Below are 15,838 nucleotides of genomic sequence, written 5' to 3' on the forward strand. Positions count from 1 at the left end.
TAAGCTGGTAGATTGCAACCTTAGTGCCCATATCATATTTTATACTTCCGATTTTTTCTTTTCTGCTAGAGACCTCTGTGGTCTCACGAAGTGTTACATTATAGAGAAATCTGTAATCCCAATCTAGATGTTGGTTCACTGAGAGGTTCGTCTGCAAAGCAGCGAATTTGGAGTGACGAACTTCTGGTCAGTAAATTTTGCACAAAGGCCACTCAAACATATACATGTTGTGAATCAATGATAAGTAGAGAACAGATATATGCACAAAAACTATTACTGGAATAAGCATGCAAATATAGGTATACAATATTTACTGGAATATGTATGACTAATATGCATTTGCTACTACTATAATATATTAATAGTATTTATAATAGGATAAATACTGTTGTCCTTGATGGTCTAGTGGTTATCATGCTTGTCACTAAATCGAGGTTAATGACTGAGAGCAATGTATTTTTAAGGATGACGAAACGCTTAATCATAAAGTCCTTCAGAAGGAAAGCGAAGTTCAGAGGTCTGTATCATAGATTTACTGTACATGAAAGAACCCTGTCCTTAACTGACAGCACTGCAGGCAAAATTTGCTGATTCAGGTTAAGTCCGTCCGTCCGTCCGTCCATCCATCCATCCATCCATCCATCCATCCAATAAAATAAACATCATGTTAATCGATATATCTTAATACTTCATGTAATAGTGAATAATGCAGATTATGCTGAGATTCTCGACAGTGAAATTTCTTTGTCATTAAGAAAAGTTCTTTATGTGTAAATGATATTTCTGTCACATTATCTATAATGATCTTTATCTGTACATATTATTATTATTATTATTATTATTATTATTATTATTATTATTATTATTATTATTATTATTATTATTATCATTATCATTATCATCATCATCATTATTATTTTTGTTGTAAAATATGAAAAGATTAGATTAGTATTGCCAAATTTGTGTACGATTTATTTCACAGTAAACATCATCCCTTCATTGTTGGTACTGCAGCTTATTACAAACCTTGACTGCCCCTATAAAATGCCTTCTTTCGTTCCTATCTTAGCCTTCCCTTTCCATCCCGTACCCCCAGTATTTTCAGATCTTTTTGAATATTATCCAGCCATCTGATGCTAGAATATCCAGCTCTTCTTTTACCATCTACTTTTGTTAACGAGACTTTTGGACATGGATCTGCCTCCTTTTCTCTGTATAAGTGTTCCAGCCACCTCATTCTTGAGATTTTGATTATTTTAATTATATGAGTTTACTCATAAGCTTCATTCATCACTGGATTATCAGGAGTATGATAACCATTATTGCAAAACAAAATACCGCTTTCTAAATAAATCTGAACTTCTGGAGGAGAAAACATAGGGTGACCAGATGTCCTCATTGTCCGGACATGTCCTTCTTTTTAGACCTTTGTCTGGGGGTCTGGGCGGGTTTAAAAAAAAAAAAATCAAGAATTAAATTCACATTTTGTGCGGTCTTTTTATGTATTTTGATAATAATTATAGTTCCCTTGGCTTTCATGTAGTTAACTGTAAAATTATTTTATATTATTAAGTTGTATCATAAGTATACTGTAATAAAATATATACTAGTATTGACATAATTTTAAGTATAATATAGGCCTAAGCCTAAATCTAAATAGATATTTTCTGTCCTCTTCAATATTATAGTTCCCTTGACTTTCATATGTAGCTAACTGTAAAATCATTATTATTAAGTTTTACCATACTTATTTTGTAATATTAACATACTTTTAAGTATGATATAAGCCTAAATGTGTACTGTAAATATCAGTGGCGTAGCGTCAATGTAAGCTAAAAAGCTTAGCTTCCCCAGTTAATAATAATTTCATAATAAACCTGCAGTTTATGGAGAAAATTATTTATTAATTTTAATAGAATTTATATTTACGCATTAAATATTGTGATGCGGCAGGTCAGGATGATTTGTGATGCAGCAGTAAACAAGAAGCCTGCACACACCAGCGTCCAAGCAGACTGGTTTCTTCTGTGTAATCCACCCTGCAGATTTTCCATCCCTTTCTAACTAAACTATCCTAGTCGCAAGGCTTGCAAGAAGCTAGCTTTAACATTTAAAATAAGTAGTTTCCGAGTTATCCCTTTTCGTCAGTTGTGTTCAGTTGAAGTGTTAGTGTGCATTGTGGCTGATATAATAAATAATGAGTGAAATAACAGTTTCTGACACTAATTTACTTGAATTTTTTTTTAGGACAATTGTATTGTCAAGACTGACTTACAAACAAAAGTGTGATTTAAAAAACAAATGACCAACTCCCTTGCTGTCAATGAAGGACACAACCAAAAGACAGACGCATACTTACATAATGATACTAATATTGTGATTTCTCTAAGTATGACAGGGGGTGAGCTAATGTTATACGTATAAGTGTCTATTTGTTAAGAGATATGTGTAAACCGTGAAATCATATTTTACTACGTATCATTTGAGGTCATGCCTTATTGGTGTTACTTACGATGTTACAACCAATCTTCGACTGCTGACTTGAAATTGACTACTATTTATTTCAAGACTGTATTTTTGTAATACGTTTTCTCATATTGCATGAAAGACAACTTGAGTTAGCTTCCCCTGCTCAAAATTTCATGCTAAGCCACTAGTAAATATTTTGTAAGAAAATAGATATTGACGTAATTTATAGTATAATATAGGCCTAGTCCTACATCTAAGTACATAGTTTCTATCCTCTTTTTTTTTCGAACAATGTCCTCCTTTTTGAAGCTCTGTGTCCTCTTTTCTATCGATGTGAATCTGGTCACCCTAAGAAAACATGTTTTTTCTCAAATGTGGTGGGTACTTGACTTTGCATAATTTAACCAAGGGTCTCTATCTATGAGTAACATACAAAACTGAAGTTATTTTTACTGCTATAGGCTTTGTCCTCGGTGCACCATGGGAGACAAACTACATAACACTTCATGATGATAATGATTAATGGAGCAATGATAAAATGCCAGTCAGGGAAACAGAATTACCAGACAAAAAACCTACCACCAAGCATAGTTTTTGTCCACCACAAATTCTTCTTGGACTTGACAGGATTCAAACCATGGTTACAATCTTGGAAAACCAATGCTGTAACCATCTGGCAAAATATTTTTCCATTTTTTGCATTACCAATATTCGTACAGTTAAAATGTTCGAAAAATCGTCGATCATAGCATACTTTTCAGAACTTAACTTCTACATATGTTCAGAACTTCATTGTTATGAGCACTTTGCATATATCTCTGGAGTTCATTGATAAGTATGGCAGTCACTCTTCATATAACGACAATAAACATAATAACTAATAACAGAGAAAAAAAAAAGCATTAGAAATAACTACCTCCCTTTGAAATAAACCTATAGATAATTAAATAAATAGAATACTCAAACGTTTATGAAGGTGCTATTTCTAAAGTTTATCAGTCTTTATATCTAAAAATGTACATGTCATCTGGAATCTGTGACTGTACATTGGAGAAACTGCCATTATCAGTAACAAAATTATATAAAATCCTTACCGAGAGAAAAGCGTGAATGAGATCAGCTTTTACTGTTGCCAAAGGCTTCCCTTTCACTAAAATAGTGAAAGTTTCATCTTTTTCTGTAGTCATGAGGCTACCAAACCAAGACTTCTTAGTAAGTTCGGGTGAGGATTCAGGTGTTAGGTGAACTTCTTCTGACGAAGCTGTGAAATAACAGGAAATTATTACTAAAATTATACACTTGCAAATGCAAACATTCTCTCTGTAACTAGAAAACGAAAGAAAATATTAAATACATATTGCCAGGAGAATATAAAATAACGCTTATTTTCAAAGAATTTAAACAACTTATACTATACCAGTTAATTTCTTTCAGCACAATATGCTTGGCACGCTATTTCAGTAGATTACATCAACTACTTACGGAAGTTTATGTCTTTCATAGTACTATATATCCTATCTGAAAGAAAACTGATGTTGTCGTGTGTAACTCTCCATTTTAATTGATGAACAATACAATATTAAGTTGGTATGTTGGGCAGAAATTATGATATAGCTAGTAATCAAATTTAATGGACGCAAAAAAAAGTTTACATTAAATATCTATTCGTAGTTGTCATATTTTATAATGAAAGGAAAAATGTTTCATTTCTGAACTGAAAATTGTTCATCATGATTTTCCTCAATGAAAGGGAAAAAATATATATCCTAATGATGGTTACTTAAAGTGAGGAATGAAAATGAATACGAGGTTATGTGATTTGTTTAACAAATATAAATATAACACAATCAAAAGTTTCGAACATAGTGAAAAAATTCTATGAAACAAGAAGCATAAAAATAAGCCAAAATCTGGAGGATAACAGACAATAAAGAAGGAAAAATAACCTTAATATGAAACTAACCATCCAAGAAGATACACATAAATCTACAAGTCAGGTGCTATTTGAATACATTATCGATCATGCGTCTGCATACAAATTGTTGAAATCAAGAAATGGTATAGCACCCATACAGCTTTTGCAAGAATTAAGTGAAAGTAATTTTAATAGAATGAACGGTTCTGTGAAGTTTTAATAAAAATGGTAAACCAAAGCCATAGCTTATGGGACATAGGCTATTATTTTTAGATGAGACAAATTTCTGTTTAAATGGCAGCATCAATCATCATAGCTGTTGATACTGGTCTCCTGATAATTCTCACTGAATGGCACATGCATACACAGCCTTCTGAGAAAGTCAATGTTTAAGCAGAACAACAAAAATGGCCCAGTGTTTATAGAAAGAAATTTAAACTCTCATAGATCTAAGTATATAGAGCTTTTACGTGTTTTACGTGATTATGTTATCTCAGTTTTCAGACAGTTGTTTGCTGGCATCCTTCAGGAAAACATCTGGTTTCACAGATGGTGCTCCTGCACATTTTGGGAAATAAGTACTAACGGGCTTCTTGAATGAATGAAAAGTTCCCTAGTAAATGGACTGGAAGAAAAGGACACACTCATTGGCCAGTTAGATGATCTGCCGGATTCTATCCTATGGGGCTACTTGAAGTCTTGGATGAATTGGAATAATCCAAAAAATGTTGGAGACCTGAAGGAAAGAATTAGAAGTGAAGGTAAGAATTAGAGATGAGATGTAACTCCTGTGATTGTCAGAAAGACAATTTTCGTTATAGATCTGGGACATCGTTTGGCTGTGAGTGATTCTCATTTTGAAAATTTATAAAGATTGTGAAGTGTTTTTAAGTTCTAAATTTATGTTGCAGTTTGATCAGTAATTATCAGGTAAACACTTTAAAATTATGCATCTAATAAACTCAGTGTTTTCAGTTTAAAACTGATACAATGTGACAAATCTTCCTTTTCATACATAGTCCAAATGCTGATTCCGAAAATGTTAAAAATTAATATGGTAATATATTATACAGTAATTACTGTCATTTAGGAATGTCTTGTCACACACTGTATGCATGAAATTTGTGTTTTATAAAACACTGACATAATATAACTTAATTTATTCTCAACAACATAAATTGTATAATATTCCGTGGTAAAACTAAAAATTACTAGTAATATTCTATATAGTTTTTTTACACTCCATTTAACAGATAAATATATTACGTAATAGGAAACAAATTTTCACAATGTCATTAATCACATATGTATAGGCCTACATACGCACATGACTGATCATTTCTGGAACTCATATAGTTGTAATTATATTTTATTTTAACTATGCCGTTTTATTAAAATATAATAATATATTATTTATCTACAAGTCTAATGAATGTTTTCAAATTGAGTACTACACAATTTTAAGAAAAGCAAATCCTGCCCAATTGGATAGTGTTCCATATTTTGAGATACTAGTTTATGGATTTATTTCAATATGTAAGAAGTTATATAAAAACTTCATATAAAATATGTGAATTACTTGAAACATTATTAATCTATTAATAAGACATAATATATCGGTATACAAAGTAGGGAAAATGTGACACTGCGATTTGCTTAAAAATTCTAAAATGATGATAAATAATACCGGAATACAAAGTGTTCCATAGCTAATGAGATTACTTCAAGGACGGATTCAGGACTGACAAATAATAAAATAAAATTATGTTCAGTGTCACTTTGACCAATTCGTTGCAACTCTATTCATCACGTTGCCAGAGTTATGTCAATGTTCTTAATTGGTGGGAAGTAAACACTAGATTTAAGATGACCTCATAAGTAAGTAAGTGCTTTCTGATTTATAGTATGTAGAGCAAAGAATAGCCAATATACGTATTTCTTTTGGAATCAGCTATCCAGATAGTTCCTAATACTAGTAACTAGATTAAAGAGAAAAATAGTACCATCATATATTTGTTACAAACTACATTAAGTGATACATACTTCATTCAGCAACTCAATCAAGTTTTCTGTTAAAAATTGCAGTAGGGTCTCTTGCCAATTTTTCAGCTAAAATAACAGGCCATTTATTTTTCTAATATATTAATACTAAATTGTTGTTAGTGTGTGATTCATCACAGCATGAGAAATGTCTTCATCTGAGTGATGAATATTTTCAAATTGAGTACTACGCAATTTTAAGTAAAAGCAAATCCTGCCCAAATTCAATTTCCCAAATTTCAAGCCCAATAATTAACAACAAATCCATAATAGAAACAACAACAACCAAATTTCTTTGCTTAAAAATCGATAATATGTTGAGTTGAAAAAAATCATATTAAAGAAATTACCTCCAAACTAAATTCAGCATGATTTGCTAAGTATTAGATCTATGCAAGAAGTAGTAAATATCAACACCTTAAAAACAATATATTTTGCATTCTTTCACTCGGTAAGGAGTTTTGAAATAATATTTTGGAGAAATTCTACAGATAGTAACAGTATATTCCCACTACAAAAAAGAATAATTAGAATAATAGTAGGTGCCAAATCTAGGGAATCATGTAGGACTATTAAAAAAATACAAATAATGCCCATGGCTTGTCAGTATATTTTTTTCATTAATAAACTTTATCATATGTATTCGTGAAAACTTTGTAACTAATTCAACAGTTCATAGCATAAATACTCGTCAAAAAATGACATTCATACTTCATCGACCAGTCTATCGTGCTATCAAAAAAGAGTACGTTATATGGCAGTAAATATTTTTAATAGCCTCCCTATGGATACAAAAAATCAAACTCAAAACATAAGATTATTTAAGGCCAAATAAAAAAAGTAGCTAATTTCTCACGCCTTCTACTTTGTAGGTGAATTTATGATATTCAACAATGCTGGATGAATATTTCTGTCTTGTGTTAAGTATCGATAATAACCCCTTGTGTTTTACTATGTAGTATATTGTAAAATTCTTCTGTATATATTTCAACTAGACTGTGACTGTAATTAAGACTATGTATAGTACTATTAAGATTTTTTGGCATGTTCCATATCCTAGTTGTGAAGTGATGTACGAATACCATGGAATGTAAATGAATATAATACAATACAATACAATACAATACAATACAATATAGCAGATACAAAATACTGAGCATACATCTACAGGAACCAAGCACAAAAAGCGTTTCACAGAGAAAATAAAGCACAGCAGGTTTATTTTTAAATGCAAGGAGCTGATTTTTGGGCACTTCTTTTAGGGCCTAAAGGTAAGCTGGAAGAGTTATATGAACATTTCTCTGTTCTCATTTGGGACTGTAGGAAATAATTTTTACGAGCTCCAAGCCCTTAGACCACAAGTATTATTTTGATTTTTGCTGTTCCACTAAAAGAATTTTGAATAATTTTACAGGAAATAGGGCTGAAAAATAGAGTATAATAAACGTAAAAATAAGAAGAAAAAAAATTAAATAAATTTTATTCATAACTGAACTTCTTATGAACTGTGGTGTAATTCAACATTTTATTCACAATATGTTTTTGTTATAGTTTTGAAATAATTATATTGCTATAAAGGAATAATTTTTGAAGATTGTTACTTTGCAGTTTCCTCCTGTGAAAGCGTGGAGAGCCCAAGAAACTATTCTTGATAGTTGTTAGTCGTGATCTCCAATGATGGCCTGTTGTGCTAGTATGTGGGGAACCAGGAGGTGTACATGGTGCAATGTTACCTGTACTTAGACCTGAAAGCAGAGAAGCAGAGAAAGAAATTATGAGACTGGATTTGTAGAACACATATTATGGTATTTATCTTCAAGTATTATGTATCTCGGATTTAACTCTCACATTCCTATTAACAGTCTCGCTCGATAGTAGCAAGACATTTTGGTAAAGATTTTAAAAATAGATAATACAATTTTAAATACTTTAGTCACTGACGATCAGATTATTTTTAATGAATCTGAAAACTACCTCCAGAGAGAGTTATAAACTTGAAAAAGCAGAATATAATTTTAATATAAAAATGTTATCCTCTAACACAAAGACAGCGGTTCAAAAGAATGGTTTGAGAGGGAGGGAAGGGGAGACATGAAAGGATTCATCTTACATGGGTTTTAATACATCATACTGTCCAAATGAAAATATAAACATAAAATCATGGTTCAAAAGAATGGTTTGAGGGGGTGGGAAGGGGAGACATGAAAGGATTCATCTTAGGGGAATAATAAAAGTATGGACCGTTTCATTACATGGGTTTCAAAACATACTGTCCAAATGAAAATATAAACATAAAATTATGGCTCAAAAGAATGGTTTGAGGGGGTGGGAAGGAGAGACATGAAAGGATTCATCTTAAGGGAATAATAAAAGAACAGACCGTTTCATTACATGGGTTTCAAAACATACTGTCCAAATTAAAATATATACATAAAATTAGGTAAATTCAAAACAATGTGTGCGATAAGATACAAAGATATTGAAACAAAACTTTGAAGAACACAGCATTAAGGTTTTACAATATGATGGTGGTGCTTATACAAGTGAAAATTGTAAACTAAATCGAAAAGATAAAGGAAAAATCTATTTAGCAGAGATGAAGTTCTTATGTTAAGTCAGATCGAAACTAGATATTTTAAATTTAATGGAAAGAATAGAAAAACAGATGCAAGACTATAACACACACATTCTAAGGATATGCCAACAGACTCTAAAACAAAGCTAAATTACAAATCCAAAGGCTTTGACTAGATGGGAGGATAAATTCTTTTTAAGTTGGAAATAGATACAGACCTAAACACATGATGACAACTGCGACAATGATGATGTGATGATAGTAATGAAGATGAAAGTATAAGTAATGGTGAGAGAGTAGTAGTTTACTTAATATTTGAAGGGGTGAGAATGAGATAGTCCAAAGCCACACTTTTAACAAAAATGTTTCTTTTTTGTGCGAAGTTCACTTCTTACACATATGAGGAAGCTGCTAGTAAAATATTACAAAAATTACTCAACAAATGACGTAAGTATGCGCTGAAAAATTATGATACCGCATCTAATAGCATTGGACTTTAAACCTGTAATACGCTTTCCTGTAAAATCTTGTCTGTGTGGCTTAGGACTATATCATTCTTACCCCTTCTTTTAATTCAATTAAGTTCTTTGTTCTAGAATATAAAATCACTCACAATAATTCTGTGGAGAACAATTTAAATAAGGGTTGCAAGGGGTAGTGAAATGCATTCCATAACTTGTTGTTGTTGTTGTTCTCTAATGGCCGCAATTTGGGATCATTTAACCCATTTTGCTTCTTGCTTCCCAATAAAGTTGAGAGAAGTTTTCATTTTGTTGTGCTTCCTTGTTCAGTGCAGTGCATGTGAATAGGTGTTCTCTTCCCATACATGAACCTGGTAAGTTGCAAAAGGGGCATTCTTCAGTATTAAGGATTCCAATTTTGCAGAGATGTGCTACGAGGCAGTCATGATCGGTGTTTAATCTGAAGGCGGCAACAGCTTCTTGTCTTGGTTTTAAGCTATATGTTTTCCAAAGTTTGTTAATATCTGCCCATTTAACCCCTGTGATTGTTGATGAATTTTATGGAGTATTTCTGCTTCTGGTTTGATTTTAATTTTGATGCCTAATGTGTGTATACTCAAAACTTTGTTTTGTCTATGCAGTTTTGTGCCTTTTTTTACTAATTCATCAGCAATTTCATTCCCACTTACGCCAACGGTGATGGTATCCATTGGAAGTGTATTTTCTTCTGTAAGTTTTCTAGTATTTTTATTAGTTTTCGGATTTCATTAATTTTATTTGTAAGAGGCAATTTGTTTGATGCTATAGCTTGTATTGTAGCTTTTGAGTAGACTAGTAAAACAGCATTGTGAAACATTTTCCGTCTACATATTAATTGCTCTAGGGCATTCCATAACTTTTCCACTCTAATCCCGTCCTCACCTTCTCATGGTGCAACTGTTTTTAACAAATGTGATTCTGGAGACATAGTGTATAATTGTTCCATCAAAAATGGAGAAAATGCATTTCAACAAGCTGACCTGCCATGGAATGCATAAGCAACTCTTAAGTGGTGAAGAGAGAATATGATTGGTGGAGTTGACTGACAGTCCTCTCATCTAGGTCATATGGACCCATTAACCAATGGCAGATGTGGTTCTCCAAAACAGTATGGGGTTACATGTATTTTATTTCATTAGGTTATTTTACGACGCTTTATCAGCTCCTAAGGTTATTTAGCGTCTGAATGAGATGAAGGTGATAATGCCGGTGAAATGAGTCCGAGGTCCAGCACGGAAAGTTACCCAGCATTTGCTCATATTGGGTTGAGGGAAAACTCCGGAAAAAACCTCAACCAGGTAACTTGCCCCTGCTGGGAATCGAACCTGGGCCACCTGATTTCGCGGCCAGGCGTGCTAACCATTATTCCACAGGTGTAGATGGTTGCATGTAGATGATATAATCTCCGTAACATAAAAATATGGTGCCAACATTAAAACGGTTATACCAGTACTTTTTTACTTTTATGTAATAATAATACTAATACTAATAATAATAATAATAATAATAAATATAATAGTAGTAGTAGTAGTAGTAGTAATAGTAGTAGTAGTAGTAGTAGTAGTAGTAGTAGTAGTAGTAATAGTAGTAGTAGTAGTAGTAATAGTAGTAGTAGTAGTAGTAGTAGTAGTAGTAGTAGTAGTAGTAGTAGTAGCAATAATAATAATAATAATAATAATAATAATAATAATAATAATAACAACAACAACAATAATACTATATCTAGAAACACTAAAATTAGTTTGAATGTTTAATAAGCACTTTAAACATTATATGGAATATGTAGACATAATAAAATCACTGAATTTTGGAATTTAGTTGATATCTACAATCCAGAGGTAATTATGGCTTCACAGTAAAAAATATGACGTGGAAATATGTAGGAATGATTATAGGATTTACAGAAGAGATAGAGATGACAGGGCGAAGGAGTATTTGTATTAAAACAGGTATAGACAGCAGCTTGCTATGGTCACATGCAGAAGCAGAAATTATAGTGGTACAAATCAATAATAAATACAATGTTGAAAAGAGGGATATAACAGCTTGCTATAGGCCTCCGAACGAAACAAACATATTTACTCTAAATAAGCTGCAAGAAAAGATGTCCTCAATATAGTTAGAAAGGAAGGTCGTATTAGCAGGAGATCTAAATCTGCCCACAGTGAACTGGAATGATCAGGTAGAAACAAACATCCTTTCACAAACCTTTGTTAATTACCTACTATGGGAATAAGGATTTACACAAGTCACAAATAAACCTACAAGGAACAATAACCCTTTAGATGTCTTCTTGATACGACCCTGGAATAGTTTTCACTCTTCATAAATATTACCTAGAATCAGTGACCATAATAGTGTTCAATTGAGCTAAACTGGCTTCAGACAAATGTCCGTATAGATATCACTCGAAAAATATGGTAGTATAACAAAGCAGACATTAACGATTTGCAAGATTACCTTATAGATCAATATAACAAATTCTTAGACAAGGGCAAGGGGTCAAGTTTGGGAAAATTGTAAACTAATAATAACCGAGGCCACCTCCAAATACATGCCATACAAAATAGTAAAAAGTAATTCAGACCCAGAATATTATATAAGATATGTCATACAACTTAAGAAAAAAAGGCTAGGCGAGCGTACAACAAAAGAAATGTGAGTTCTGAATATTACCAGAAATTCAAGGACCTAACCAAATAATTAGAAAGGGAAAAGAAAAAGGCAGTAGAGAATTACTTGCAAAATTTATTGAAAGAAAGCGGAAATAACGGGTAGGTTTTATAATTACATGCACAGAAGAAGGCAAAACCAGGAATTGATACCAGTTTTGAGAAACACTAATGACCAAATAATTACAGGGGACAAACAAAAAGAAGATTTATTGAACTCAAAAATTATTTCTATTTTCAATAAAAAAGAGAGAGAGAGACAGATTATAATCGAGGAAGGTGAATGCACAGAGATGTTGGAAATAATGCCTAAAAGATTTCAGAACATAATACAAAGACTACAAAACCGAAAATTGCGCATCCAGACGATATTCCCACAGAAATTATAAAGTTAGGAGGTGAATATGACCACTCAAAAACTTGAAAAAATGTGCTTCTAATTGTTTCCACACACACCATACTGATATAGATATAGATAGAGTACTATCGGAGGTGAAGGGGGGGGGGTCACTTTGACCTCGTAGATCTTTTGTGCTGATCCTCCAGGTAGACACATTTCCAATACACATACTACTTGAATATGCTAAGGTTCACTGTGCAAGCTGCATCACCAGCCAGCAATCAGAGAATGCTATGGAATAGAGCTCAGATGGAATGATGTTGATGCCTAATGTGAGGAAACTGGAAAACCAAAGAAAAACCCCAACTGCGACCTTATCTGCCAGATTTTTCACTTAAAAATTATTAGACCTGACCAGGACTAGAACCCGGACTGCTTGCGTGATTTAGACCAGTCATGCCCAGATGGGGTATATCTAGCCTTCAAACGAGGTCCGAAAGTGACATAGAACATCTTTTATGTGTGTGCCTGCATGGTATTCTGAGATTCTATGTTACTGTTACACCTCGATTGAAGGCTAGATCTGCCCCGACTGGGCATGCCTGATCTAGACCACTCAGCTACCACAGGGACTCTCCATCCACCATCCTCCCCCCACATGGCCTCTTTTGACTTTCGTCTTTTCCCAAATCTAAAAATATTCCTGGCAAGAAAGAAATTTCAATCCTACCATCATGTCATTTCTCAAGTAGACATCTATTCTGCAGAACCTGAAGAAAGAAGCATTCCAATGACATTAAAAATTGGAACAACGTTGGACTAAGTGCATTGATCTTAGAGAAGATCATACTGAAAAGTGAAACAAAAACTTCCATAATAATATTTCATATTATCAATTCCAACAATTTCCGAATGACCCTCTTATATTGCACATATTCAAGACTCTGTTTCTTTTCTGATCCATTACACGTGTTCAGAGCTAAGTTACACTCTATGTGAATACCTGTGGAAGTATCGTTGCTATCAGTGGTAGTTCCCCCACTACTGTTGGCTCGCTGGTGGTGGGGTGAAGGTGGAGCCAGCGCCGTATGAGCATTACTGGTGCCATGGGTTGGACGATGGTGGTGATGATGGTGATGAGATGCTGCACGCTGACTTACAGGTGATAGGATACCTAGGACACAATATCTCGTTTAGAAATCAGAGCTTAAAATGGGTTGTGAGAACCTCATTGTTTGTACAGTCAGACAAATCAAATTCTAAGTCTTTTGAAGGCTTCTGATCCTTACTTTATTGTTGTTACATGAGAACCCATCTTCGTATATTTGAAGCTTTAGCACTTTGCATTATTTTACAATGCCAGATGATAAAAACACAGAATACTTAATAATATTAAAGGGAAAAATTGTTCTCGGACCAAGGATCGAACTCGAGACCTTTGGCTAAGAGCGCCAACACTCTACCACTGAGCTATCCAGGAATGATACACAATTCCGATCCAATTCTTCCCTTTATGTCCACATACCTGAAGTGGGTTTGACAACAATTGCCAATGGCCCACATAGAATGCATACAGTACTATACTGTATGACTTTAGTTGTGGTTTCATGCTTTAACACGACATATGAGCGTTCTCAGGTCTCGGAACAATTTTCCCCTTTAATATTATTCAAACCAGCTTACAAGAAGTTAAACTTGAAGCCATTTTCAGCAGAATACTTAGTTTTATTGCATAAATATGCTCGTGAATACGTATGACTTTTTTTTTTTTTTTTGAGGATTCACGAACTTCCCTTTCTTTAGAAAAGAAGCCAAATTTAGACCTTTATTATCTCTTAAAATTCCATTACTTCCAATGGGTGTGAATCAGTGAACTTCGGATCTCATGGCAAACTTGGTAACCATGAAACACAAGGAGGACAAAAGATGTGTTGGTCGGTTTCCGATATCTCCAGATATGGTCAAGTCATAACTCCTACAAATTTGAAATTTGCCGAGTTGAACATAATTTCTATAACGTGGATGAGCATAGCCAGCATCAGATATCCAGACTTCTGCAGTGTTATCCAGTTGTGTTCGGATGCAATGCTGCTAGTTGAGTTCGGCCTCAAATGTCACTATGTGAGCTAGTATTCATTGATGACTTGCACTCTGAAAATTTGTTCTCGATACAGAAAAAAGGTCATTTCTCACAAAATGCGTCGTTGTTTTCTGAGGCTATTAGCTCAAGCTCCATTTTTCTCTTTTAACCATCTGGCTCACGATTTCAGACATTGTATGAGCAAATAAAAAAAATTAATAATAATAATAATCTTCTGTTTGCCTTTTGTTCCTTGAATCCACTGAAGGAACTGAAGCACAATAAAGCAACATGTGTAATACTCAACTGAAGTGCATGTAGTTAGCAGCAGTAGTAGTATTTAGAAAAGCATGTCAATAACTATGGCTATTTGCACCATTAAACGAAAGTACAGCAAACTCTCGATTATCCGGGATAATACTGGACAAATGTGCAGGGATAACTGAAAACACGGATAATACGATTTTTGCTATCTACTGCTGAACGAATCTTTTTACTGTATATATTAGACATACAGTACATTGTTTAAAAATGTAATATGTCAAACATTTAACATATTCTACAGTAAATTTTAGAGTGTGTTAACACTGTTCTAGATTATGCGAAACAATGAGATTTTAATTACATTGATCTTGTTACACTTCGTACTGTTGGTACTTATACTCATTACTGTACATAGACCAGAGAGAACAATAAGGATAACACAGATTATTGTGATCAATTACAAGTGTTCAACCAATCAATAATCGTTTCGTCTGTTCGTTAATTGAGAAATACAATATATAAGCCCTATAAATAGGTTACAAACAGATTTAGGTCGGAAAATAGAGTGGGAAGAATGGATTGTTTCAAACAGACTATTTTTATACCAAAGTCACTATTGAGACTTGTGCACTCTAATTCCAAGCTCAGTTTACAAGTATTCAAAATTTCGTGACAAAAATTTAGTAAAACAAATTTTAATTGTGCATGGATAACCCATAAACTGGATAAACCGCATACGGATAATCGAAGCTTTGCTGTAATAAATAACTAAAGTTTAAAAATGGTAAATATAAAAAACTAACACAAGTTAAGAACGTTGTCATACTTAAACCCTAACCACAGTTATGTTACCGATGAGGATTTTAGAATATCAGTAGTGTGTGTGAGGAATGGTGTTTATTTAAACAATAGAAGACTTACAAGTTGTCTGTCAGAAGTCAGTGTGGTAGAGTTTGCTATAATTGTTTGTTCAGAATCAGTAG

The 15,838-nt window shown here is 33.2% G+C and overlaps 1 protein-coding gene across 1 annotated transcript in view; it reads right to left on the minus strand.

Annotated features, from left to right (window-relative positions):
* The window catches only part of sff (sugar-free frosting), an 87,341-nt gene that overhangs the window by 26,105 nt on the left and 45,398 nt on the right, over positions 1-15,838 (minus strand). The window contains exons 10-12 of the mRNA XM_069835145.1: positions 13,515-13,685; positions 8,026-8,169; positions 3,564-3,730 (exon numbers count right to left, since the gene is read on the minus strand). Of these exons, the coding sequence (XP_069691246.1) occupies positions 3,564-3,730; positions 8,026-8,169; positions 13,515-13,685 (482 nt within the window). The remainder of the gene's footprint in view (positions 1-3,563; positions 3,731-8,025; positions 8,170-13,514; positions 13,686-15,838) is intronic.

The sequence above is a fragment of the Periplaneta americana genome, chromosome 9, assembly GCF_040183065.1.
Source record: "Periplaneta americana isolate PAMFEO1 chromosome 9, P.americana_PAMFEO1_priV1, whole genome shotgun sequence".
NCBI classification, from domain to species: domain Eukaryota; kingdom Metazoa; phylum Arthropoda; class Insecta; order Blattodea; family Blattidae; genus Periplaneta; species Periplaneta americana.